Source organism: Triticum aestivum, chromosome 5A, assembly GCF_018294505.1.
Source record: "Triticum aestivum cultivar Chinese Spring chromosome 5A, IWGSC CS RefSeq v2.1, whole genome shotgun sequence".
In the NCBI taxonomy this organism is placed as follows: domain Eukaryota; kingdom Viridiplantae; phylum Streptophyta; class Magnoliopsida; order Poales; family Poaceae; genus Triticum; species Triticum aestivum.
Genome location: NC_057806.1, coordinates 75,627,788 through 75,654,404, shown reverse-complemented (window position 1 = coordinate 75,654,404; position 26,617 = coordinate 75,627,788). Strand labels below are relative to the sequence as shown.

Sequence of the window (26,617 nt, the reverse complement as noted above, 5' to 3'; positions counted from 1 at the left end):
TGCCGCTACTCCTATCCAAAATGATGAAGGGGTGCTAGCTGGGCCACTATCCAAACCACTCACCTAAGCCTAACATCAAAAGCCGGAAGCCGAAACTCATTCGGAAGCCCCAGCCGAGCCACATACCGGGTATGGGGCACAATCCGGTCAGACACACTCGTGTGTCGTCGCCGCCATCTTCCACAGGTCTTCAGATCATATTAATGCTTCTACCTTGTCTGGCCACTCTGCCATCGACGTCACCATGACGCCAGACAGCAACCTCCTCCTGCGCGAGCCCATCTCCGCACGTCGGACGCCGAGTCTCCACAGCGCCATGCCATCGATCTCCGCCGCCATCAAAGTTTGGGATGAAACACCGCTCCACCATCCCTCCAGCCATCACTTGCTCCAAGACGATGCCCCTAGAAGGGAAAGCGATAGAACGCCATCATCATCCGATCCAGAAGACCCAGATCTGGGGTTTCCCCCTGAGCACCCCGAACCTGATGGCGCAGACTGCCAACGATGCCTCGACCATCGGCAGTAGCTCCACCAGACGAGCGTCGCCTACGTCGCCGCAGCCTCCAAGATGAAGCTGACCAGAATGCATGTGTCGACACCGAACCGCCGCCACTTCCACCGCCGCTTGAGCAGCCCCCGAGCAACGCCTTCAGGAAGGAGCACGCCACCGTGGTGTCGTCGTCGCTTGGAACAGGGGAGGTCTGAGGTTTTCACCTGAGCTCCTGGGAGGGATGGAAGGAAGGAGATCCTTTCTGCAGCCTCCAACGAGGGAAGCAACACCCAAAGGCACTGCCATCGGAGTGGCCGCCACGCCGACCAAGAGATTCCCCTGGAACCCTTCCAGCCACCGAATCTGTAAGGCCAGCACCCAAGAACGGTGACCGAAGCCACCAAGGGCCGGATCCGCTACAGATCGGAGTAGATCGGGGTCGAGGACGAACATCACCATGGCCACCAACATCCAGCGAGGAACCGCCGCCGCAGCCGAAACCCACCACCTCCCCGCCATGGACACAGCTACCCCACCGACAGATACAGGCTATTTAAAGTGCTGCTACAAGCGCAGCACAGTACCAGAGCCAATTCCTAGCATAGCCATGGAGCCACCCTTGTCTTCCAAAATATTTGCCTCTCTCACCATAATACTGATGATGGCTACCTCCGTCGCCCTTGTCTCGGCCGCCTCGCTTGAAAAACAAGCAGGAGCACTCCTTGCCTGGAAAGCCACCCTCAGCAACCATAGCCAAGTCTCCCTGGAATCATGGGGAAACATGTCGTCAGCGCCTTGTAGTTGGGGTGGAATCCGGTGCGCTGCACTGACAACACGACGACAGCGGCATCGGGGCCGGCCGGTGATCACCGGTGTCTCTCTACGGGGATTGAAGCTAAGAGGGTCGCTGGAGTCCATGGACTTCTCGGCCTTGAGTACCTTGGCGACCCTCGACCTCTCGCACAACCAGCTCTCTGGGAGCATTCCTTCAAGCATAGAGCATCTTAGAGAGCTCCATGCTCTACTTCTGCACGGCAATCAGATAAGAGGCTCGATTCCACCTGCTTTAGCAAACCTCACAAAACTAACAACCCTGCGTCTTTCCAACAGTGAGCTTGTTGGGTCAGTTCCTCGAGAAATTGGGAGTTTAGGGATGCTGAAAGAGCTCAATATTAGTGTAAACCAACTTGAAGATTATATTCCAACTAGTATAGGAAATTTAACACAACTAACAACGCTTCATCTTCATAGTAACAAATCCATCGGATCCATTCCTCGGGAAATAAGAAATTTGGTAAACCTGGAGGATTTGATACTCGGATTGAACAAACTTACAGGATCCATACCAGTATACTTGGGAAATTTGACTAAATTCACGACTTTGCTTCTCTAGGGTAACGACTTGTCTGGCCACATTCCTCAAGAACTAGGTCATTTGATAAACTTAGAGAACTTGTCGCTTTCTTACAACAAACTAACAGGCCAAATTCCTCCAGAACTAGGTCGTTTGATAAACTTAAAGAAATTGGGGCTTGGTGAAAACAAACTAACAGGTCCCTTCCCAAACAATCTATGGAATTTAACCAAACTCACTATATTATACTTTGGTAATAACCAACTTTCTGGCCACATCCCACCAGAGCTAGGTCGTATGATAAACTTAGAGATCTTGTTTCTTGGTGAAAACGCATTAACAGGTTCCCTTCCAAACAATCTATGTAACTTGACCAAACTCACTATATTAGAGCTTTTTAGTAACCAACTTTCTGGACACATCCCTCGAGAGATAGGTCGTATGATGAACTTAGAGATCTTGAGCCTTAGTTACAACACATTAACAGGTCCCATCCCAAATAGCATACGGAATTTGACTAAGGTCACTGTCATAGATTTAATGTTCAACCAACTTTCTGGACACATTCCTCCAGAAATTGGCAGGTTAACAAGATTGGCTAGGTTCCAAGCTTCCATTAACAATCTCTCTGGTGACTTGCCATCGGGTATTTGTGGGAGAGGCCAGCTGCAGTATTTCACCGTCAGTGGCAACAACTTGGTTGGTCCCTTTCCTACAAGCTTGCTAAGCTGCAGAAGCCTAGTGAGAGTTCGCCTTGAGGGAAATCAGCTGGAAGGAGATATTTCTGAGATGGGAGTTCACCCGAATCTTGTATATATTGGTATCAGTTCAAATAGACCATTTGGTCAACTTTCTGATGGTTGGGGTGAGTGCTGCAACCTTACCACGTTGCGTGCCTCAAACAAAAATATCACTGGATTCATACCACAAAGCATAGGGCAATTATCACGGTTGCAGATACTTGATGTTTCCTCAAATAAACTTGAAGGACAAATCCCACCAGAAATTGATGGTCTATCGGCATTGTTCAATCTGAGCCTTGGTAATAACTTGCTTCAAGGAGGTATACCACAGGAAATTGGAACAATAAAAGAACTGGAGTATCTGGATTTATCATCAAACAACTTGAGTGGGTCGATACACGGGTCCATTGAGCATTGCTCCAAGCTTCGCACTCTGAAGTTGAGCCATAATCACCTCAACGGCAGCATTCCTATCGAACTAGGGATGTTGGTAAACCTACAAGATTTGTTTGATCTAAGTGACAATTCATTCGAAGGCAAGATACCGAGTCAGCTAGGCAGCCTAAGCATGCTCGAGAACTTGAATCTTTCAAACAATGCATTGAACGGCAGCATTCCATCATCATTTCAGAGCCTAATCAGCCTCTTATCCATGGATGTGTCATACAACAAACTGGAAGGGCCGGTTCCACGAAGTGTGTTCTTTGAAGATGCTCCAACTGAATGGTTTTTGCACAATAATCAACTCTGTGGTGTAGTTAAAGGTTTGCCCTCTTGTGAAATTACTCAAAGTCATGGACAACATAAGAATTACAAAGTTGTTTTACTAGCTATAATTCCTGATCCAATAACTCTTGTGCTCATCACCACAGTAGTAACCCTATTGAGATATAAAAGGAAGAAATATAGCGCAGAAAGTGGTAATGACTTGGAGCAGACAAAGTTGTTCACCATCTGGAACTTTGATGGACAAGATCTGTACAAGAAAATTGTTGACTCCACGGAGAATTTTGGTGATAGTCACTGCATTGGAACTGGAGGTAGTGGGTCAGTGTATAGAGCTGAGTTACCTAGTGGTGAAATATTTGCGGTGAAGAAGATCCATCTGATGGAAGATGATGAGTCATTTGATCATGAAATAGATGCATTGATTCATATTCGGCATCGAAACATTGTGAAGTTATTTGGCTACTGTTCTACACCTCAGGGAAGATTTCTGGTGTACGAATACATGGACAGAGGAAGCTTAGCAGAATCTTTAAAGAACAAGGAAAGTATAGCTGAATTGGATTGGATAAGAAGGTTAAATATAATCAATGATGTTTCTCATGCTTTATCTTACATGCATCATGATTGCTTTGCACCGATAGTCCACAGAGACATATCAAGCAGCAACATTTTGCTTGATCTGGAATTCAGAGCATGCATCTCTGATTTTGGTATAGCCAAAATACTATCTGCGGATGATTCAAACTGCACAAGGCTTGCTGGGACAAAAGGGTATCTTGCCCCAGGTAAAATGAACTCTATTTCTGTTAGATCTGTGTGTTGTTATGCTTTCTTTCTCGTCCGATCAAATATGAAATTTGTATGTTTATTCTGCTAAGGGTGCCAAGCAGTAGCGAATAACATACTAATTTGTACAAATATCCTTTTTTTTGTTTAATCAGTTATTCTATCATAGTTTTGTTTATCAACTACACTTTGTTTGTCTCTACTCTCTAGTCTGTACAATCTACATTGCCAACAGTGATTGAGCCGATATGTTTAGCAGTTGGGTAATAATAGACCATTGTTGTCTGGTCCTCTAGATTCAGTTTCTTGAAGTGTCTGAGAAATCTAACCCTTCAATATTGGTGTGGCAGAGCTTGCATACTCAACAAGGGTGACAGAGAAATGCGACATCTATAGTTTTGGAGTGCTCACGCTCGAGTTGTTCATGGGACACCATCCAGGTGATTTTCTTTCATCCATGCCCGATAAGAGTACATCACTCAAGGATTTGTTGGACATCCGGATCCCACTCCCTGCAGCTGAGGTCCGAAGCAAAGTATTCAAAGTGATCGCGTTTGCTGTTCGGTGCATAGAACCCAATCCATCACGCTGTCCAACAATGCAGCAAGCAATCAAGGTGTTCACTGCAGCTGGAGGACCTGATAATCATGTTGATCATCTGCATACTGGCATTGTTATCCCTGCCTGCTGGTCGTGAATGTTCTTAGCAAATTGATGTTTTATGCGTCGATTAGACACTGTTTGTAATAAATCTTCGGTACGACAGTTTATTGCATCATTAGCTTCGCGCCACGTACTATGTATGTTGGTTGTAAGCGATGGAGAATAACCAGCTAGTAGCTACCTTTAAATTTTTGCATAGCAGGGCCCCTGCTATGTCTTCAAGGCAATACTAATATTTCATTTTCATCCTTTGTTGGAGGATGTAGGAGCCCATTCAACTGGTAATTTCATATGCCCGAGTTATATTGGCGTGCTGATTTCTTTTAGATCCTTTAGTATGTTGCCGTTTAAAACTGTTACAAATATTTAGCCTTCAACTGGTACAGGGCAGGGGATAGAAATGGTATAAAGCACTAAAGCAGTAGCCATCAGAATGCTTCTGCAAGGCATATAGTAGTTCTCAACAAAGGAAAGCTACTTGTAACAGGACAAAATGTGGATCACTGTTTTTTTCTTCTGAAAAGAGGCAAATTAAGCAGCCCCCAAGCCCCCTTCAACTACTTCTATTTTTGAAAAAAGCAGTACGGTCGCACACACACTGGTACGAACGCACTCATCCTTAATTGATTGGCCTGCAGGTTCTGAACAATTTATAGAAAAGCACTCTGCTGCCAGTTGACTAGTTAGGCATAATATATTGCATTATCCATCGGAAGTGATCTCAGCTTGGTAAATTGTGCTTGTGTAGCTTACCTCTCATCCTTAACTGATTTTCCTGGTAACTTGATTTTTTGATAATGGAAATATATTAATATCAAGCGGATATCAATTACACCCGGCCTCTGCAAAAGAAAAAAGAAAAGAAAAACGCCAAACGGATCAGCGAAGTAGGAGGAACTACCACCACCAGAGACCCCACAAGGACTGCAAAAAAGGTTCTCCAAGAACGACGCCTCCAAGAAGGAAACCGTGCACCAACACAGTCGTCGCCTGATCACAGATCATGGGTTTTCACCCTGAAGAAAGTCTGACTGAACTCCAAGCAATGCCTTCAACAAGGAGACGAATAGAGATCCGCCATTGCCAAGTACAACCAGTGAAGGTCAGACCAAGGGTTTTCACCCCGGAAGTCTGAGACTTTGTGCCCAAAGAGCACCACCAATAAGAAGTCCACATGTGTTGTCGCGCCTGCTAGCCGGTACTCCTGCAAATCGCCGATCATCTGGTCCACAATCTTCACCACAACCAAACTCGCCTCCGTCGTCATTTGAAATCTCGAACTCCACATGAGCCATCAAGATCCACTGGTCATTTGATCCGGCACATCCATCTTGAGATTCCCCATCATTGTTAGCACCACGGTAATTGCCGGTAAATATGCCTTGGCGTACCTCAATGGTGCCGACAAATCAGAGTGTGATAGGTCCACAAGAATGACCGAGGACAGCGACAGAAAATTAGGCCGATTGCTGGTGCGGAGATCCGGTCAAGGAGCTTAGCCTCACCAACCCCGCAAAGCAAACCTGCCATGTAATGTCCGTCCTGAGCCTGTTGTTGGGGACGATCACTCTTGGCACCCGACGGTCCATGTGTCGTGGCAGCTGATTGCCGGCAACTCCATGGACACCTCTGGCACCCACGAACTCACTCCGGTCGCAACTCTGCGTCGCGTGGACCAGACGTATGTCCGCGAGTGGCTCATCACCCGGTGGTCCATGTGCTGCGACGGCAGATTGCCGGCGACACCACGGACTCCACATAACCCATGAACTCTGTCCAGTCGTAACATGGCGTCGCGTGGACCAGACCCGCGTCCACGAGCGGCTGCCGGTGCTCTGATGATCTGACCGCCACCATCTTGTGTTGTCGGCCTCACGATCCGGCAGCCGCCGTCCTGTGTCATTGTCCCCACGATCTGTCTGCCGCATTACTGCGTCATGGCCTTCCGATTTGGCAGGTCACCGGCCTTCCGATCTGGACGTCGGAGTTGGATGCACGTCTAGAGCAGCAAGCCACCAACGATTTGCATGGAGGTCTAATGCATCCTTCCCCATGTACATGCATACAGGCGCTGGGGTATGATTGTGCCCGCAGACTTGATCTGGCCGCCGGCTGAAGCGCAAGCCTAGATCAGATCTGAGACGATTGGTTCAGTGAAGAGTGTCCAGGCTAATGAAAAAAAAAGAGGCAGTAGCGCCCCGCCGCCGCCGTCCGCCGTGGCACGACCTCCTCCGGCGGCGGCAGGGGGAGGAAGGTCAGCGAGGGGTGGCCGGCGGCTAGGGCGGTAGGGTCCCCCGAGTCGTCCGGCACGGACGATGCGAGGGCTGGGAGGACAATAATTTACTTATCCTGGTAACTTGATGGTGTTAGAAATGGTGGAGGATGCTTTGTTTCCTGTTGATGTTACATGGTATCTGAGAATGATTACCTTTTTTATATGTAACAGGAAGGAGAAATCCAAACTCCAGGATAAGGAAACGAGTCTGAAAAAGCAGATGCCAAGGGCAGCAAAGCTGAGCAGAAGGCCAAGAAAAAAGCAGGTCCAGGAAGAGATATCACGCCTCTCAGCTGAATTAGAGGCGAACCATGCTGCGGAGCTTGCTTCTTTCGGAAAAAAGCCGACGTTTGAGGGGCTTTCCTTAATTCATACTATACTTCCTCCGTTCATATTTTCAATATGGACTATATACTGATTGAAATGAGTGAACAAATACACTAAAACTTGTCTATATACATCCGATTTAGAAACATGTTATGGAGTAAAACATCTTATATTTGTGAACGGAGGGAGTACTAACTAATTTTATTAGTATATCCAAAGAGCCTGCAGATTTATTTATGACTTGGTTGATATGTGATTCAGATGCAGGACTAGCAAATTGTGACATACATTTTCAATTGTAAAAGACCATTCGATTCACTTACCTCGGTTCATATGGCCAACTACATGCATGTTTGTTATACTCCTGTCCTGTCTAATTAGTCATATTTCGAGAACAAAAATATAGACATTTTGGAGAATGAAAAAGGCAAAGCTGGTCAGTCTATTTGATTGAGCTGCTACGTACAGTACATGAGATGAGAGAGACCATCCACTCTACGGGGAAGCCCATATGTCACACCACACACGGATCACACAATCCATATTCTTCTTCCTACACTTGCTCACTGAGAAGAATGTATATGCATAAAATGTGGCTGAAGTGTGTATGCACACACAGTAAAAAATCTGTATATGCAGGAACAACCTAAACACAGTAAAAACACAACATTACTAGGTGTTGCAGGAACCAACAGGAAAACAAATTTACTAGGTTGGCACAAGTGTGTATGCATGCACAGTAATTTTTTTGTTATTGGCCACAATCTAAACACAGCATTCTATTAATCTGTCTCTGCATCTTGTACTCCAGAAGGTGGCAACAATCTAAACACCAATGTCTTGTACACCGGAAGGTGGCAACAATCTAAACACCGATGGACAAGTTCTCCGAGAAACATTGATGTGATTTTTCAGGCATGCGGAAGCTGATGATAGCATGCAGATCATGGTAAAAAGTAAAAATACAAATGACCTAGGAAGCAGTGGCATCTTGGATGCATTTCAATCACTGGTCTGAGATCTCAAGGAATCAAAAAACATTATGCCTTCTATCTATAAAGAGCTTAACTCAGCACATCACACACGACGATAACAATGGCAGCAAGTATAAACATCAGCTTTTAAACCTCGATCTATGAAATTCATGCATTCTTGTCGAAACAAAGTATGTAGAATCCAAATAAGGAGCAGGCTGAAGTATGTAGGCATGGAACATATAGGTATCGTACACTTACAGTACCACCCAAAAGACGACTCCACGCACAAAAGGATAATATCAGTCAAATCTCTCCCCATTCTAGATCAAACACACACAGGGAAACCCACCAACGAAGTTAATCAACAATGGCCAGCTTATGTCTCGGTCCCGTCGAGTGGCTGCTGGGCTTAAGCCTGAAGGTGAGAGAACCTGAGGACACTCCGATCTAGCAGAAGTAGGCAGCAGCTCATCGTACCACAAAACTAGACACTGAGAAGTAGAGTCTGTTGCGTCAAACCGGCGGGACAGGAGGCCGCCTAGAGTCCGCAGGAAGCACTAAAACTCTCATCGAGAAGAGCCAGAATATCACTGTGGCGAGCGTCGCGGCGAATACTCTGACCAATAGAAACCACAGCCAGGTTCCGGATATCCTGCATCTGTCTCTGCATCTGCTCAAGGATAGCCGTCTGGCGATCAATCTGTCTCTGCAGCATGGGAGGAACGTCATAGATATGACCAGCCAAGCCTCCTGCCTCTGCGAAATGACCACCCGACCCTCCTGGCTCTGCGTCATGAGCTCCCTGCTGGCCAGATCTGAACTCATCAGGAACTGGGGGTGGCGCCATATGTTGGCCAGGATCTGTGTCAGCTTCCCCATTAGTGGTGTCCCCAAGAGCTTGCTCCTGTATGCTCGGGATAAGTGTTTGGTCCAACTCTACATGCTCATGATCATCAAATCCAGCTTCCATCTGGGCTGGAAGTGACCTGGTCACGAGCCTCCTCTTGTCATCGGGCTTTGGAGCCTTGTACGACTTGTCATGCTGAAGTGCCCTATTCTTGAGCCTCCTCTTGTCATCGGGCCCCGGAGCTTTGTATGGCTTGAGGTGCTGATCCAAAGTCTTTTTCATGCCATCCTCAAGCCACCCTTTCTTGTCAAACAAGTGAATGAGATACGGGGCATAGGGCAGCCGACGTTTGATTTTCAGAATAGTGTCCTGCATCTCTGCAATCATCAAATCTACTATGTCAACACGCTTTCCTGACCTCAACAAGTGCAGAAGCCAAATCTCAACTGTAGATAGGGACTCGCGGCCTCCAATTCTAGGACGGATCGTCACCCTCACAACTGTGTTTACAACAGCTGCTTCATGGTTCAACTCACTTTGGTCCTTCCAGAACTCTGTCACGGCATGAGGTTTGATGTAAAGGTGGCGAATGTCCTCTAGAGGTGGCAAGTGAACTTCATCACCGTTCCCATTGGGGTATGCCAAGGTGTGCACTCGGACACCACCGCAAGACAGGCCAAGAGACCCGGCGAAATCATCCCTGGACAACTCACGCTGTTGGTTCCCAAACATGAACTTGATACTCGATCGGTCTGGGTGAATCCATAGTGTGGCGTAGAACTGACGAATGTGCGAGTCAGCCCAGCTGAGGTCCTGCCTCTCTAACAGCTTGTCAAGCCCCGGAGTAGCTGCAAAGTATCCACGAACATCAACATCTGCGCCAACACTCTGGTTGACTGACGACCAGTCGATCCACCTCATATCGCTGGCCTGTGACTTGAGAGCAAGGTACAGGTCCTTGTGCACAACTGTCCAGAACCGGCTGCTTGTCAAGCGACGATCATGTCTCTGAGGTGGGAACCACTCTGTCTCCGCGACAAGCCTGAGCTTCTTCATCTTCTTCAGATTGTATTTGGAGTAGTCCACGTCAGCCCGCAGACTCGGGAGAGTTGAGCGCGGACGAGAGGTGGTGGCTGAAAAGGCAATTGCACTAGCGGGTGAAGATGCCTTTGATTTAGACTCAGCTCTAGTTGTCCTCTTCCCTTCCATTTTATTTTTATCCATGTCCACAGGCACAAGCACACTCACAGTACCCCCGGCCTCGACAAAACCAAGGCAGATGATGATTACACAAAGGGAAACACCCTTTGTCCCCAACAAGCAGAAGCCACCACCTTGTTAAGAAGCACAACCCTCGGCCCAGATGCTGGCAATCTCCAACAACCAACCGAAACAAACACAGCTTCACACACAGCCGCGACCACTGCTCCTTGGTCCCTCCTTCAATCAACCTGAACACAAGCCACAGCGTACAGGGTAATTAATTAAGCCAGTGACGTGTTAATTGTTCAAGCTACTCCCTTCGTCCTTATACAATAATACACCAACATTTATGCCATCAAATTAGTAGCATTAGATTCATGGTATAATATATTTTCATTATATATCCATTTGGTGTCACAAATATTGATATATTTTTGCAGAAACTCGGTCAAACTCCTCCGGCGAAGTTGGAAGTACACTCCGACGGAGGGAGTAGCTAGCTAGGGTTTCGGTTGTTGCCAAAAATTGCAGAGAGTGAGCAAGTAGCAAGGGACGGGGGCGAACCTAACAAGCACGACCCGGCCCAAGGAGAGTGAATCAAACCCCGCACCCCGTGGGAAGGAGAGCAAACGGCGCCGCCGCCGGCGCTGGAGCCCACGAGGACCATCGTCGGCGGCGCACCCGACGTCGCAGGAAGGCGCTGCGGCAGCTGGGTACCTTGCTGGAGATGATCGATCGGCGACAGCGGGGAGCCCTGCGGCGAGCGGGGGCGGCGGAGCGCGTCGCAGGCGAGAGGCGTCGGCGGCGGCGTCGGCGTCTCCTCTGCTTCCAGGAGAAATAAAAGCAAGGGTGTGGTGGGGTGGTGGCCTGGTGGGAACGGGGAAGTAGCTTCGTTGAGGACTTTGGTCGGCGCGTTTTGAAATTGGGCCAACAGAGAAGACAAAACCACGGTAGTAGAAGCTCAGCTCAGCTTTAATTAACCGAGTGGGGTCCCATTTTTACCCCTCCTCGCCTCCTTCCCTTGGCCGCGGCCATCACTTCGAAAGAGGGAGAGAGAGTTTGGGGGCGGCCATCACTTCGTCCCTCCCCGCGTTCTCCCTCCGCCCATCGCGCTCGCCCGCAGCCTCTTCGCCGGTAGCGCTCGTCTTCCCCGTACCCGCATTGTACTTTCCCGTCGCATTTCGTGGGGTCCGGACGGACTGCGTGTGGGTATTCAATTGGAGGGGAATCGAGGGGGGTTCGTCGGGGACTGGATTGCAATTGGTGATTGGGGATTCTCCTTGCTGTTTGTTGTTGGTTTTATCGGAGTTCGATCGAATTGTCAGAGGGACGGGGACGGGGGGCGGTTGTGGATTATCGTAGGATTTGCGACCAGGGTTAGGGTTTAGGGATGGGAGGACGGAGATTGTGATTTTCTACATGCGTCTATTCAAATCCGTTTCCATTTTTTGGGCGTGGAATTAGGGTTCAGTCAGATATAATATATGCAGTTTTCATTTTTAATTTTTTTTGTGAAATGCCCATCCGATCCTAGTCTGTTTAGATGTGCTCTTGACTGTAGGCTGAGAACTCTCTGCAGTATATATTTTTCGGTTCGGCGATATAAAATATCGTTGTCACCGCCTCCTAATTTTGGACGTACTATATGTGTTGTTTTCACATTTCACCAGCTCTCTGGTTTTCTTCATTCTTACATTCGATTTGGTGCTTGTGCAGAATGGTGGGCGGTCTCCGTGGATCTCTCTGCCGTACTCCGGCGAGGGCTCCTGAGGCGGAAGAAGCCCGTGACGGCAAGACTGTTTCCGAACTCGTCCATGTCATCGCCAAGGACTCCACCGTGGCATCCTCCCGGCCTCCTCTGCTTGCCGTCCATACACCGGCAGCACGGTTGAAGAGGAAGCTGGAGTGGCCCGTGGAGACGCCGAGGCTCCCGTCCTGGAGACGGTTCACACCACGTGGCGAGGAGACGCCGTCGTGGGCGAGCCCAGTCCCCCGTGGCACGATTGCCGCCACTCCTCGTGGGCATTGTGTTAAGACTGCCTATGGGGGGTCTGTGCAGCGGAAGCCAACTACGAGCGCGAGGAAGCCGGCATGCATCGTACAGAGGAGTGATGGTGCCCGGGGGCTCGGGTCGGGGTTCTCGATGGCGGTGAGGTGTCTGCCGGCAACGGTGGTAAATTCCACGGAGGTGCCGCATTATGAGCTCCAGGAGGACCCCTCGTTCTGGATGGAGAACAATGTGCAGGTACGCCCTACCGCTGAATTCTTTTTGCTGCTACCTAGCACCTAGTGCAATTGTATTGGTTGGTTGGGGAGTATGACAGAGCAAGTGCATATCGTTTACTCATTCATCACAATTAACCATAATTCATTTATCTCATCTAGTATACTTAACGATGTCTGATTTGGAAAGTTCTCCTGCTATTGTGCCCTGTTTAAGAATTCGTCCGATTAACCAGTTAACTTGCCGATTAATCCCTACTCATAGGGTCACCGACTAGCCGATAAACTAATTAATCGTCCGATTAATTGATTAATTCGCCGATTAGCTGATTAATCCCCTACTCACCAGCCAACCGAGCAGCTACCAGTTAACGATTTCCTCAACAATGCTATTGTGTACTGTCCAAGAAACGCGTTCTTTGATATTTTCCCCTTCCTGTTTCCATTTATAACTGGCAAGTGTGTATTTGAGTTCTGAATTCGAGTCAGCGCACATGTTGGAGAGTCAGCTTTGCTATACGAATTCTTTACATCTGTGGTTTAATATCCAGGTTGTTATCCGTGTCCGTCCTTTAAACGACACAGAGAAAAATCTTCATGGTCACAGTCGGTGCTTGAAACGAGAAAGTGCACAGAGCATCACATGGATTGGACAGCCAGAAACCCCTTTCACATTTGACCACGTTGCTTGTGAGTCAGTGAATCAGGTCAGCTTCGAAACAGTCTGATTGATGCTCTTGTGCTAATTATTGGATCGTGATCAAAGTTCAGCTTCAAAACGATTTGATTCATGCTCTTGTGCTAATCCTTGGATTGTGATGAAACCTTGAATTTGCAGGAAGTGCTTTTCCAAGTTGCTGGTTTACCAATGGTTGAGAACTGTATGGCTGGATACAATAGCTGTGTATTTGCTTATGGGCAGGTATATTGTTATAACCTTAATTTTTCTTACTTATAATGTAAAGTTATATTCAGGCGGTTAAACATTTTAGTTGTTTGCAGACTGGAAGTGGGAAGACACACACAATGCTTGGCGAAATCAGTCAGTTGGGAGTGAAGCCTGGTCCAGAATGTGGCATGACACCACGTATTTTTGAGTTCTTGATTGCGAGAATCAGAGCGGTAATTTTTCTTCCTCTGTTGATTGATAACACAAGACTTGTTGCTGATGACATTCTGATGTGTCTTATACTGCTATGGATTACAAATCTGTTATGTGATTCCTGAGATTGCAGGAAGAAGAGAGCAGGAGGGATGAGAACCTTAAGTACAACTGCGAGTGTTCTTTCCTGGAGATTTACAATGAACAAATTACAGATCTTCTTGACCCTTCATCCACAAATCTTCAAGTATGCTTTCTTGCTGTTGCTTTAAGTGTATGACTTAGTAGTGCGATGTACTAAGCATGAAACTTGATGTGCAGCTCCGAGAAGATACGAAGGTTGGTGTCTATGTTGAAAATGTGACTAAACGTGAAGTTACGTGCGTCAGTGACATCATAACACTTTTGATGCAGGTAAATACATTTGTTCTAGGATTTTTTTTTCTTCTTGCAAGTATCCTATGATGACTGTCTGTGTGCATATGCCTGAAACCTACTGCAGGGTTCTGCGAATAGGAAAGTGTCTATGACACATATGAATCATGCAAGTAGCCGCTCCCACAGTGTTCTCACATGCACTATTGAGAGTAGGTGGGAGAAGGATTCCATATCTAACACACGGTTTGCACGACTGAATATAGTCGATCTCGCCGGGTCTGAAAGGTAGATCAATATTCTCACTTGCCTCACAATTTATCTGGCCGGGTCTGAAATCCCAATCCGTTGATATATGCATTTAAAACAGGCAAACATCATCTGGTGCTGAAGGTGAGAGGCTGAAGGAAGCTTCTAATATCAACAAATCATTATCAACAGTCAGGTTCGTGATTAACACTCAAAATCGCAAAACATATTTTAATATGAAAAAGGATTATTTACGCTTTTATTCAGTCATGGCTACTTTCCTGGATTGTGAATTTCAGCCATGTGATAATGAGTTTAGTTGATCTTACACATGGAAAGAAAAGGCATGTTCCTTACAGGGACTCAAGATTGATGTTTCTTCTCCTGGTAAGAACCTCGAGATACCAATACCATGCTATTGTTTTACTTGTTGCTGTTTTCCCTTGATGTCTAGCTAGTGTCATTCTACTCCCTTCTTTGCTTACAGGATTCACTTGGTGGAAACTCCAAGACATTGATCATTGCAAACGTCAGCCCTTCGTTGTGGTAATGAACTTTGTGACTTTGATCCAAACTGAAGAAAGCATGAGATCTTGTTTGGAATGCTCATACAACTTCTTGTGTGTTCATGTAGTTCAAGTAATGGAACACTCAGTACTCTCAAGTTTGCTCAGCGTGCAAGGCTCATTCAGAACAATGTATGTATTTCATTCTTAAGTCAGTTTCTTTTGTTACAAATATATTGTAGGTTACCATTACTTGAAATTTCTATTCTCTTCAAATCTGAAGGCGGTTGTCAATGAAGATGCTATAGGGGATGTGCGTGCTTTGCAAGATCAGATACATGTCCTGAAGGTTATGTCTGCAGAATTTTAGTCCTACTTTCGTTCTGTATAACACTGCTGTAAACTGAAAGATTATTTTATCAGGAGGAGCTTGCTGTCATCAACCTTGAACATGTGCCTCGAACACATGGAGCCCTTGAAACTGAAGAGCAGCGCAAATCTGAGGTTGTTTGTCATCTATGTAAGGACAGGGAATCTGCCATTTGCGAATTGCAGATGCTGCGGTCTCAATTTACCAAGCTTCTGCAAGAAAAGGAAACTGCGGAAGAATGCCATCTCCAGTCAAAGAACCATTAAAGATTTAAGTTCTGAGGTCCTTGAATTGAAGTCAGAAATAATTGACAAAGAGAAGGGCTATGAAGCTAGAATGAAAGAATTGGAGATAGATATGCAAGAAAAGGATTGCGATGCCACAGCAATACTTATTTTATGGCATAAAGAGAAAGAGGTAACATCTTGAAAGGCCATTAGGTTTCCATTGAAGTTGTCATTGCATAATTCGTTTTGTGTCCTCCTGAACAAATTAAACAGTTCGACTTGTAAAAATTAGCATATATTCACAGTAGATTCCTTTCTATTTCCAGTAAGGATTTTACTAGATTTTTTATACAAGTAGGTAAAGCGGGGCGAAAGCCTTTTTCGGTTAAAATGGTTTTAATGTGTAAAGTAATAGGTAGTAGGAGAGTGCTTTATGGTGCTCTATGGATTTTTGCAGAAATATATCCTTTAGGTTATGTGACATACTGACATTGCCTCATACAAAAGTTTACTATTGCCAGGTTTATTCTTCAAGAAATTTTGTTTTATATTTTAGACATGAAACAAAATTATCAAAGAACTCAAAAGAACCTATGGCGTAATTTAGCATCATCTGCTGAATATCCCTGAGTCCTAACTGTTAGAGTTATAATATAAGTCATGTACCCTTTTGTATTTATCCCATTGTATAAGGGGTTTTCTGCATATGTTACACGCCTGTACATGTATATATATCGGCCTATGGCCTCATGGGAATACAAGTTGCATATTCCTAACATGGTATCAGAGCTAGGTTAATTTTGTCTGCACGTTGCAACTCGTGCTATCGATTCCCAGCCGCCTGTCTCATCTCGCTCCCGATCGAAGCCCTCGTCCTTGATCTCCCGAGTCTCCTGATCGAAGCCCCCGACGATCGGATCGATCTCCAGCCGGCCCTCCCGATCGGATCTCCCCAGCCATCCCTCCCGATCGGACTCTCCCCAGCTGGCCTCGCTACCCAGCCGGCCCTCCCGAGAGGCTCGATCTCCAGCCGGCCCCTCCCGATCGGATCTTCCGATCCGGCCCTCCCGAGTGGATCCCTCCCCAGCTGGCCTCGCTCCCCAGTCGGCCTCGCTCGACGCTGCTCCCAGCTGCAGTCTCGCTCCCAGCCAGCCCCAAGCGACGTAGGGGCCCTGATCTCCTGCTCCCGCTGATCTCTGTTAAAAAAATGTCTGCTGCATCGGGCTATGTTGCTGTCCCTCGCTGTCCGGTGATCTTCGATGGTACTAACTACACCGAGTTTACTGGTTTCATGCGCATTCACATGCGTGGCATCTGTGTCTGGGGTGTTCTTTCTGGCGAGGTCTGCTGTCCGCCACGTCCGGTTCCTCTGGTGGCTCCTACTCCGCCGACTCCATCGGTTCTTCCTACGGATGCTAATCAGGCCGCCAAGGATGCGGCTAAGCTTGCTGATGAGGCTGCTGATCGTGCTTATGATGAGAGGGTTTTGGCTTATGAGGAGGCTCTTCAGACGTATCATGGTGCTCTGACTGTTTACACCCAGTGGCTTGATGATGATGCTCGTGCTACAGCTGTTCTCACTGCTAGTGTTCTGCCTCAGTTTGCTTCTGAGTTTCTGGGTCTTCCTACTGTCTTTGAGATGTGGACCCGTCTTCGTCAGGCTATCAGCCTTCTAGTGATGCCTTATACATTTCTGTGGTCCGTCAGGAGCATGCTCTTCAGCAGGGTGATTCTACTGTTGATGACTTCTATGCACAGAGTTCTGCTATCTGGCGCCAGCTTGATTCTCTTCGCAGTGCTGGTTGTCGTACTTGCCCCTGTTGCCAGGCTGTCCAGGCCAATTTGGAGTTTCATCGCGTCTACGAGTTCCTGTCTCGGCTCCGTAAGGAGTTTGAGCCCCGACGTGCTCAGTTGTTTGCTCGTGGCCGTATTTCTCTCATGGAGGCGCTTTGTGAGATTCGTGCTGAGGAGACTCGCTTACGTGGTGCTGGTTTGCTGGAGGTTCCTTCTGTGCTCGCTACTCGGGCTTCTTCCACGCCACCTGCTGCACCGACCCCTTCTCGCTCGAGTGCTCCGCCGCTTTTGCCCACTCCTTCTGGAGGCTCAGGTCGCCCCCGTCCACATTGCGACTACTGCAACAATGATGGTCATATTGAGTCCCAGTGCTACACGAAGAGGAAACACCTGCGCAAGGCGCGATCATCATCTTCTGGGACTTCGTCATCTACCTCGACAGCTTCCGCCATTGCTTTGACTAAGCAGGATATTCTGAGACTTAAGCGTCTGCTCGCGGCTTCAGGTTCTTCCTCGACGGGTACTGCTGGTTCTGTGACTGATGCTTCCCGCACTAAGCAACCACCCTCTACACAGTCAGGTACATCCCCATGGGTTCTGGACTCTGGAGCTTCTTTTCATATGTCTTCTCATTCTTCCACTTTGTCCTCTCTTCGATTGCTGGATTCTCCTGTTCATGTCTTCACTGCTGATGGTACTCCACTTTCTGTTGCTAGTAGAGGCAATCTTTCCACTCCTTATTCTGTTCCTGATGTTGCTCATGTTCCTCGACTCACTATGAATCTGTTTTCTGCCGGTCAACTTACTGATTCTGGTTGTCGCGTCATCCTTGACGTTGACTCTTGTTCTGTCCAGGACCGTTGCACGCACACTCTGGTTGGGGCTGGCCCTCGCCGCCGTGATTCTCAGGGTCTTTGGGAGTTGGACTGGCTTCATGTTCCTTCCGCTGCCACCACCATCGCCAGTTCCTCCGCTTCAGTCGCCTCCGTTACTGGTTCCTTCCAGCAGTGGCATCATCGACTTGGTCATCTGTGTGGCTCTCGGTTGTCGTCTTTAGTTCGTCGAGGTCTTCTGGGGTCTGTCTCAGGAGATGTCTCTTTAGAGTGTCAGGGTTGTCGTCTTGGCAAGCAGATTCAGTTACCATATTCACATAGTGAGTCAGTGTCTAAGCGTCCTTTCGATTTAGTACATTCTGATGTATGGGGTCCGGCTCCTTTCGCTTCGAAAGGTGGTCATAAATATTATATTATTTTCATAGATGATTTCTCTCGTTACACATGGCTTTACTTCATGACTTCTCGTAGTGAGGTGTTGTCTATTTATAAGCGTTTTGCTGCCATGGTTCATACTCAGTTCTCTTCACCCATTCGTGTTTTTCGTGCTGACTCCGCTGGCGAGTATATCTCTAAGATGTTGCGTGGTGTTCTTGCTGAGCAAGGAACTCTCTCAATTCTCTTGTCCTGGTGCTCATGCTCAGAATGGTGTGGCTGAGCGAAAGCATCGACATCTTCTTGAGACGGCTCGTGCATTGATGATTGCTGCCTCTCTCCCGCCTCATTTTTGGGCTGAGGCCGTCTCCACCTCCACCTATCTTATCAACATACAACCTTCCGCTGCTCTACAGGGTGGTGTTCCTTTCGAGCGTCTTTTTGATCGTTCTCCCGATTATTCGATGCTTCGCTTGTTTGGTTGTGTTTGCTATGTTCTACTTGCCCCTCGCGAACGCACCAAACTGACCGCTCAGTCTGTTGAGTGTGTCTTCTTAGGCTATAGTGATGAGCATAAGGGCTATCGTTGTTGGGATCCTATCGGTCGTCGGATGCGTATCTCTCGAGACGTGACTTTTGACGAGTCTCGTCCCTTCTACCCACGCACATCCTCCTTGACTGTTTCAGTGGAGGATATCTCTTTCCTCACTTTTCCTGACTCACCTATTACCCCTGTCGAGCCTGTGCCTATTCGTTCCACTCCCTCTGCTTCTCCACCTCTAGTCGATTTGCAGCCACCATCTTCCCCGGTCTCCTCGCCTAGCATGTCACCGGATTCTACACCTTCATCTCCGGTGACTTCTTCGTCGCCAACCCCCGATTCTACCTTGGCGATTCCTCCTTCTATTGTTCCATCTTTTCCTCAGCATTACACTCGTCGTTCACGACCTGTGGATGCCTCTGTGGATGAGTCGTCATCTTCCTCTCAGCCTACTTATGGCTTGCGTTCTCGTCCTCGTCCGCCTGTTGATCGCTTTGGATTTCCCACCGCTGGTGCTGCTGTTCTTGAGCCGACTTCTTATCGTCAGGCTGTTGTTCATCCTGAATGGCAGTTTGCGATGGCAGAGGAGATTGCTGCTCTTGAACGCACTGGTACCTGGGATCTTGTTTCTCTTCCTCCCGGAGTCCGTCCCATCACTTGTAAGTGGGTCTACAAGGTTAAGACTCGCTCCGATGGTTCTCTTGAGCGTCACAAAGCTCGTCTTGTGGCTCGTGGTTTTCAGCAGGAGCATGGTCGTGATTATGACGAGATTTTTGCTCCCGTGGCCCATATGACCATTGTTCGTACACTTCTGGCCGTTGCCTCTGCACGCCACTGGTCTATATCTCAGCTTGATGTTAAGAATGCCTTTCTTAATGGTGAGCTGCGTGAGGAGGTGTACATGCAGCCACCACCTGGGTATTCTGTTCCTGATGGCATGGTATGTCGTCTTCGTCGCTCTCTCTATGGCCTTAAGCAAGCCCCCCGCGCCTGGTTCGAGCGTTTTGCCTCTGTGGTTACTGCCGCTGGTTTTTCAGCAAGTGTTCATGATCCAGCATTGTTTATTCACCTTTCTCCTCGTGGTCGGACTCTTCTTCTTCTCTATGTTGATGACATGATCATCACTGGGGATGACCCCGAGTATATTGCCTTTGTAAAGGCCCGTCTTAGTGAGCAGTTTCTTATGTCTGATCTTGGACCTCTTCGCTATTTTCTTGGGATTGAAGTCTCTTCTACCTCTGATGGCTTTTTTATATCCCAGGAAAAGTATATCCAGGATCTTCTTGCTCGTGCTGCTCTTATTGACGAGCGCATTGTTGAGACTCCTATGGAGCTCAATGTTCACCTCCGTGCTACTGATGGTGATCCTCTCCCTGACCCGACGCGTTATCGCCATCTTGTTGGCAGCCTTGTCTATCTAGCTGTCACTCGTCCGGACATCTCTTATCCGGTTCATATTCTGAGTCAGTTCGTCTCTGCTCCCACATCGGTTCACTATAGTCATCTGCTTCGTGTTCTCCGATATCTTCGGGGCACGATCTCTCATCGTCTATTCTTTCCTCGCTCCAGTTCTTTACAGCTTCAGGCCTATTCGGATGCTATGTGGGCTAGTGATCCTTCATATCGCCGTTCACTTTCTGCTTACCGTGTTTTTCTTGGTGGTTCTCGTTCGAGTGCCGAGGCTGAGTTGCGAGCAATGGCTCTTTTGACGGCAGAGGTGACTTGGTTACGGTGGTTACTTCAGGATTTTGGTGTTTCTGTCACTATACCGACTCTGCTCTTATCTGACAGTACAGGTGCTATTAGCATTGCGCGCGATCCTGTGAAGCATGAGCTCACCAAGCATATTGGTGTTGATGCTTTCTATGTGCGCGCTAGTGTGCAGGATCAGGTTATTGCTCTTCAGTATGTGCCTTCCGAGTTACAGTTGGCGGATTTCCTAACGAAGGCCCAGACTAGAGCACAACATGGCTTTTATCTCTCCAAACTCAGTGTTGTTCATCCACCATGAGTTTGAGGGGGGGTGTTAGAGTTATAATATAAGTCATGTACCCTTTTGTATTTATCCCGTTGTATAAGGGGTTTTCTGCATATGTTACACGCCTGTACATGTATATATATCGGCCTATGGCCTCATGGGAATACAAGCTGCATATTCCTAACACTAACCATCTTCTGGCGAATGATAAATAGTGAACTCTGTGAAATTTCATGTGGTTGGCTCAATTCACCACTGTATTGGCCCTGCAAGACATGATGGAATTCGATGTGGTTGGATCAATGCATTTGTTAATTTATTTTGGCATACAAGCAACAAAGAGCATGTATTCGAGGATAAATAGTTATGTTTAAAAATTCAGTTTGTTGAGTTGGTCGATCATTATTTCTTGTTTTCAAATGTGATAATTCTTTCAGGCACTTGAATTTGAGCTCTCAGAGGCAAAATGTCTTGCACAACAGAAATCAACTGAGGCATCAATTCTTTTTGCCAAGTTTCAAGAGGCACAGGTTCTTTTTGCGAAGTTTCAAGAGGCACATGCAACTATAGCTGATGCAGACTCTACAGTGAAGGCACTTGAATTTGAGCTCGCAGAGGCAAAATGTCTTGCACTACAGAAATCAATTGAGGCATCAATTCTTTTAGCCAAGTTTCAAGAAGCACAGGCAACTATAGCTGATGCAGACTCTACAGTCAAGGCACTGCTGGAATTGAATGAAAATGCAAAACATCAAGCAGAGAAGTACAAGCAAAAGGAATCTTCATTTACTATTGAAAAGGATGACTTGCTAAGTGAGGTCAGTAGTTTGAAGATGCTGCTGGATGTGAAGGAACTAACTTACCTGGATATGGAAAATAAATTTTGGATCAAGCCTACTTGAAGCAAATGCGGTAGCTCTTGAACTGGAAGATGGCATCATACACCTGAAGAATTCGCTATCGGAGAACCTTGAGTTTGTTTCGTCTGCTATTGAATGGATGAAGTCAAAACTTCAGCAGTTTGCAGAGTTGGCAAGAGCTTGGTTGGAGGAGAATTGGTTAGAGATAATTGGAAAAGATTATGCTGTTTCTGTGTTACACCTCTGCCATATGGGGATTTTGTCGGCGAGAATTACTGGGCTGCATGCAGAAAATGGTCTCCTTCAGCGTGGGATCCGCGAATCTGATTCTTCGATATGTATGCTGCGAGAGCACAATGATAAAGCAAAGAATGAACTGGAAATGTGTAGTGTTCTCAAAAGAAAGTTACTACTCGACATCAACAGCAGGTTTTGTCGTATTGCAAAGAAGGAACAAGAAGCAACTGCACTGAGCTCAAGATTGGATTCTTTCAGGGAGAAAGTTATGCATTTGCAAGCACAAGAAGACGCAATATTGGCACGGTCAGGTTCCATGTATAATGAGCTATCCGTTTTGACTGAAGAGATTGATGCTACCAACAGTAGTTCTTTGGCAGCTCAATCCAAAGAAAAAGAAGAGCTGCATAACCAGTTGGACAATGCTTTGTTTCTCAATAGAATGTTAAAGGACACAATGCTTGAGATTGTGAGTCTGCCTGAAGTGAACAGTGGTATACCTGCAAATGATATTAGCGGGTGCAGTGAATTTGAGTTGTTGTGCAGCTGGCTTGTAAACTACCACCATGAGTCGGTTATGATCAATACAATTAAAAATGATATTGAATCTTTTGTTTTTGCTTCAGAATTGGAGCAACATAAGGTACAACTGCAAAAACAGAACCTTATGTTTACTGAAGTACTTGAACGGATGAAGACAGAAGTAACTTTGTGGAGAGTTGACCAGGATTTGGGCAGTGTTGTAATTTATGATTTACATGAGGAGAACAGTAATATAATGATTGATTTGAAGAACCTGAAGCGGGACAAGGATGAAGTTATGGAAAGGCTACTTGCGATGAGCAAGGAAAACCCAAAACTTAGATATGTAGTTGACTCCTTAGAGTCCAACATCAGATCCTTGCAAACAGATCGAGATGGAAAAGCCAAAGCTCTTATGGAGTTGCAATGCTCCCATGCAGCCTTATGTAAAGAGCTTGAGTTGAAAGCCAAGGTCATTGAACTCGGAATTTCAATTGAAAATGCTTTGAAGTCAGATAATGATTCACTGAGACATGAAATGCTACATATTCTGCGCAAGGACAAGAGGATGGTTGATTTGGTTTCTAATATTGATATGGAGAAGTTATCTGTCTCCATTCAAGCATGTTTGGAACAAATTACTGCTCAAGTACAAATGTACATTGATGAACAATCGACCATGATGATGAAGTTGTCCAATGACTTAAACTTGGTTCAATTGTCTGTTGAGGAATTGAGCACCCATAATTCCTCTTTACAGTCTGAACTAGCTAGGAAAGATGAATTGGCAAAGGGCTTGTCATTTGATCTTAGCCTACTACAGGAGTCAGCATCTGTTGCAAAAGGTCAAGCAGATCAACTTATTGAGTTGGCTGAAGCAATTAAATCATTAGAACATGAGGTTGCTTCTAAATCACATGATCTTGATAATCTTGTTTCTGGAAGCCAACCACTAGAAGCTCAAATCATGAAGAGTAATGAAAAGATTTCGGTGCTAGAGGAGCAACTAGCAAGTACAGTTGGTGAACTAACTGCAGTTTCTGTGGAGAACACTGAATTGAGATCTCAGCTCAACCATATTGCATGGATCAGTTACTCTAGGAAAGAGGAGTTGGCCCATAGAAGTAATTCCACTGAAAGAATGGAAGAAGGGTTGATTGAGCTGAGAAATTTACTTGATGAAAGGAACAACTTATTTCAAAATTTGCAAAATGACTTCTCCAAGCTTTCCGATGAGAAACAATACTGTGACTCTCAGGTGCTTATGTTGAGAGAGAAGCTGGAGATGGCTCAGGCAGTGGGCGAAAAAAGTGAAGCAATTGCTATGGATGCTTGACAGGTGCGTATCTCTTAATACCGCTTGCGTTAATTTTCTTGTATAACCCTTCTGTTGTACTTCTACAGATAGCGGATGAAAGGAAGACATATGCTGAAAAGAAGGATGAAGAAGTAAAATTATTGGAGAGGTCAGTTGATGATCTTGGAAGTGATGTATGTGCTCTGGAGAACCTGGTGAGATGTGTACTTCTACTTCAGTGTTGATTCATTGTTACTTACTGCTGTAACTTTTCTTAACAATAATATTTCCCTTAAGGTGCGTGACATCAAGAAGGAAGCAGAACGACAAAGAATGCAGAGAGAAGAATTAGAGGTGGAGCTGCAGAAAGTCAGGCAACAAATGTCAGCTGTACCATCCTCTGGGGAAGCAGGGAGTTCTGTGGAAGATAAAAGGATTGATTTAACTTACTCATTCAGGTATGCAAGGATTCAAATTTTTGTTACCAATTCCAATGTTGTAAGGTTAACATTTGCCTTAACTTTCTCCTGCAGACACTCAAGAGATGTACATAATGAGAATGAACTTGATGAGCAGCAGGGGAATAATCACCAAAGCATCGAGCTTCCTGATAAAAGGGTTACAAAAATCTCAAGGTCAAAAACTGAGCTTGACATGCACTGTACACAGCAACCCATGTCTAATGAAGATCCCAGAGTGCAACATTTTATGGAAAAACTGAAAAGAAAGCAAGCTGCAATTCGGAAGGCGCACAACTACAAAAACCCCTCACTAGATTTTAGCTGGGTCAACAGCTTGGGGTAGCTGGGTCAAAATCAGGACAATTTTTTTGTCTAGCAGGATGTTGTTGAATGGCAGCAGCGTCTTGAAAGTAGATGGAGAGTATAGCTTTGTCGTCGTACTTATGATTCTGCTAACTTGATTGATGGTGAAAACCTAACTTGAAAATTGAGTTAAATAATGCAACGTTGGGTTACGGAAAATGAAAGAATTTTACTTATTGCAAATGCATTTTTATTTAGTATCTCCAGTGCCGAGACAAAATTACCATGCTTTATGCGCTTCATTATGCCTGTTGAAAAAACAAATCTCTGAAAGATTCTAACCTGATTATACCTGACTGCCTGGCTGGTTCAGTCCTGATAAGTGACTGCTCATGCCCTATTCTGTTCACTGAATTTGGCAGCAATGCAGGAGAGTCTTCCCTATCTGTGGTATTCACTCCAGGTCAAGTCCTACTTCTTTTGTGTACTGTGAGTTTATTTCCCATAAATGTACATCGGGTGTTAAATGTGAGTAGGGCACCTTGTCATAAAGGGACAAAACTTGAACTTGACATAAATATGTGGATAGGGTATCTGAACATTTGATACTCGGATTCCGAGCTCTGTTGCTGTCTTTGCTATCCAGTTGTCAGTTGCACCACAAGATACTCTGACAATCTCCTACGACACTCTAGTTATTAGACTGTACTGAAAGCAGAGAATGATTCTAGCATATGTCAGTAGATTCCTTGTGCTTAGAAACCAAAAGTTGTCGGTCTTATTATGTCATGCTTTCATCTGCAGCATTTGAGTGACTTTTTGAATGAGGTACGTCTGTACAGTCAGTATGGTGTACTGTTCATACAAGGTAGTCTGTCCTGTATGTATGGCCTGGGCTTGGGTACCTCAATGGCATTGTGGCCACTTCGCTGCAGAAGCATTGGCTCGTGGAGCTTCTTACCAAAGGTAAGAGCATCTCCAACAGCCGCCCAACGCGTGGCGCGTTAAAAATTAGTATACAACGCTGGGTTAGCTAGCTTTTGCGCGCAGCGGTGTGCTGGCTCCAACGGCCGCTGCAAAATAAAGCGCGCCCGAGCCGCTCCAGCAGGCGCGCTATATTTCATCTTTTTTTCCTTGACACCTACTATGTGAACTACGATTCGATACACATTTGGTTTCGATAGTACAAATGTGAGATAGTTCGTCACATAGCCTGCTTCTACGATACAAAATAGTGCATAGATAGTTCGTAGTCTTCTCCTACGATAGATAGATAAAACTAAAAACTACTACTACTCGTCAATCTTCGACTCGGACTCTGCCTCGGTGATGTCCTCCTCCGACGTCTGAGCGTAGGCGTCAAGAAATCGCTCGTCGCTGGAGTCCCAGGACGGCGCATCTCCTAGCGCGATGTTGAATTTAGCGACCGCCTTCTGCGTTCGCTTGTCCTCGTGATAGGCGGCTCGCTCCTCCCTCCTCCCCTTCCTCTCCACCCTCCTCTCGGTGAAGAACTGTTCCTCGTTGATGATTTCTTGCAGGAAGCATTGGTGCCACATCGCCATGGCTTCCTCGTCCATCTCGGCCAGGCTGAGATGGTGCTCCCGCCTCCAGTTCTCGCGACGATCCTCGTCGGTGATAAGCCGCGGGGGAGGCGCCAACTCCTATGCCCGCTCCCGCTTCACCATGTCTCTGAAGTTCATGTCCACGCCTTAGCTTCGTATGCGCGGGCGCCATCCTGGGCGGTGTCGAAGGTTTTGAGGCAGAGGCGCACGTCGCCCGACCGAATCTCGGCGGAGTAGTTGCCGGACGGACGCACGCAGACGCCGCGGTAGCCCGAAGCTCCCTGGCGGCATGGTGGCACGGTGGTGGCGTGTCGGCGGCGAGGAGAGAAAGCGGTAGAGGGAGCGACGAGAGAGCGGCAGAGGGTGCTGCAATTTTATAGGCGCGCTGGACGCGGTGCGCCAAAT

General features: G+C 46.6%; 1 protein-coding gene and 1 pseudogene across 1 annotated transcript; one reads left to right on the top strand and one right to left on the bottom strand.

Annotated features, from left to right (window-relative positions):
• Window positions 1-8,540: 8,540 nt before the first annotated feature.
• Window positions 8,541-11,325, bottom strand: LOC123102370 (uncharacterized). The gene is made up of 2 exons (XM_044523702.1): window positions 10,962-11,325; window positions 8,541-10,645 (listed from the first exon to the last, which is right to left on the bottom strand). The coding sequence occupies exon 2, from the start codon at window positions 10,416-10,418 to the stop codon at window positions 8,886-8,888; it is 1,533 nt and encodes a 510-aa protein (XP_044379637.1). The 5' UTR covers window positions 10,419-10,645; window positions 10,962-11,325; the 3' UTR covers window positions 8,541-8,885.
• Window positions 11,326-11,397: 72 nt separating this feature from the next.
• LOC123102371 (kinesin-like protein KIN-12F) lies at window positions 11,398-24,863 on the top strand (annotated as a pseudogene).
• Window positions 24,864-26,617: the final 1,754 nt, after the last annotated feature.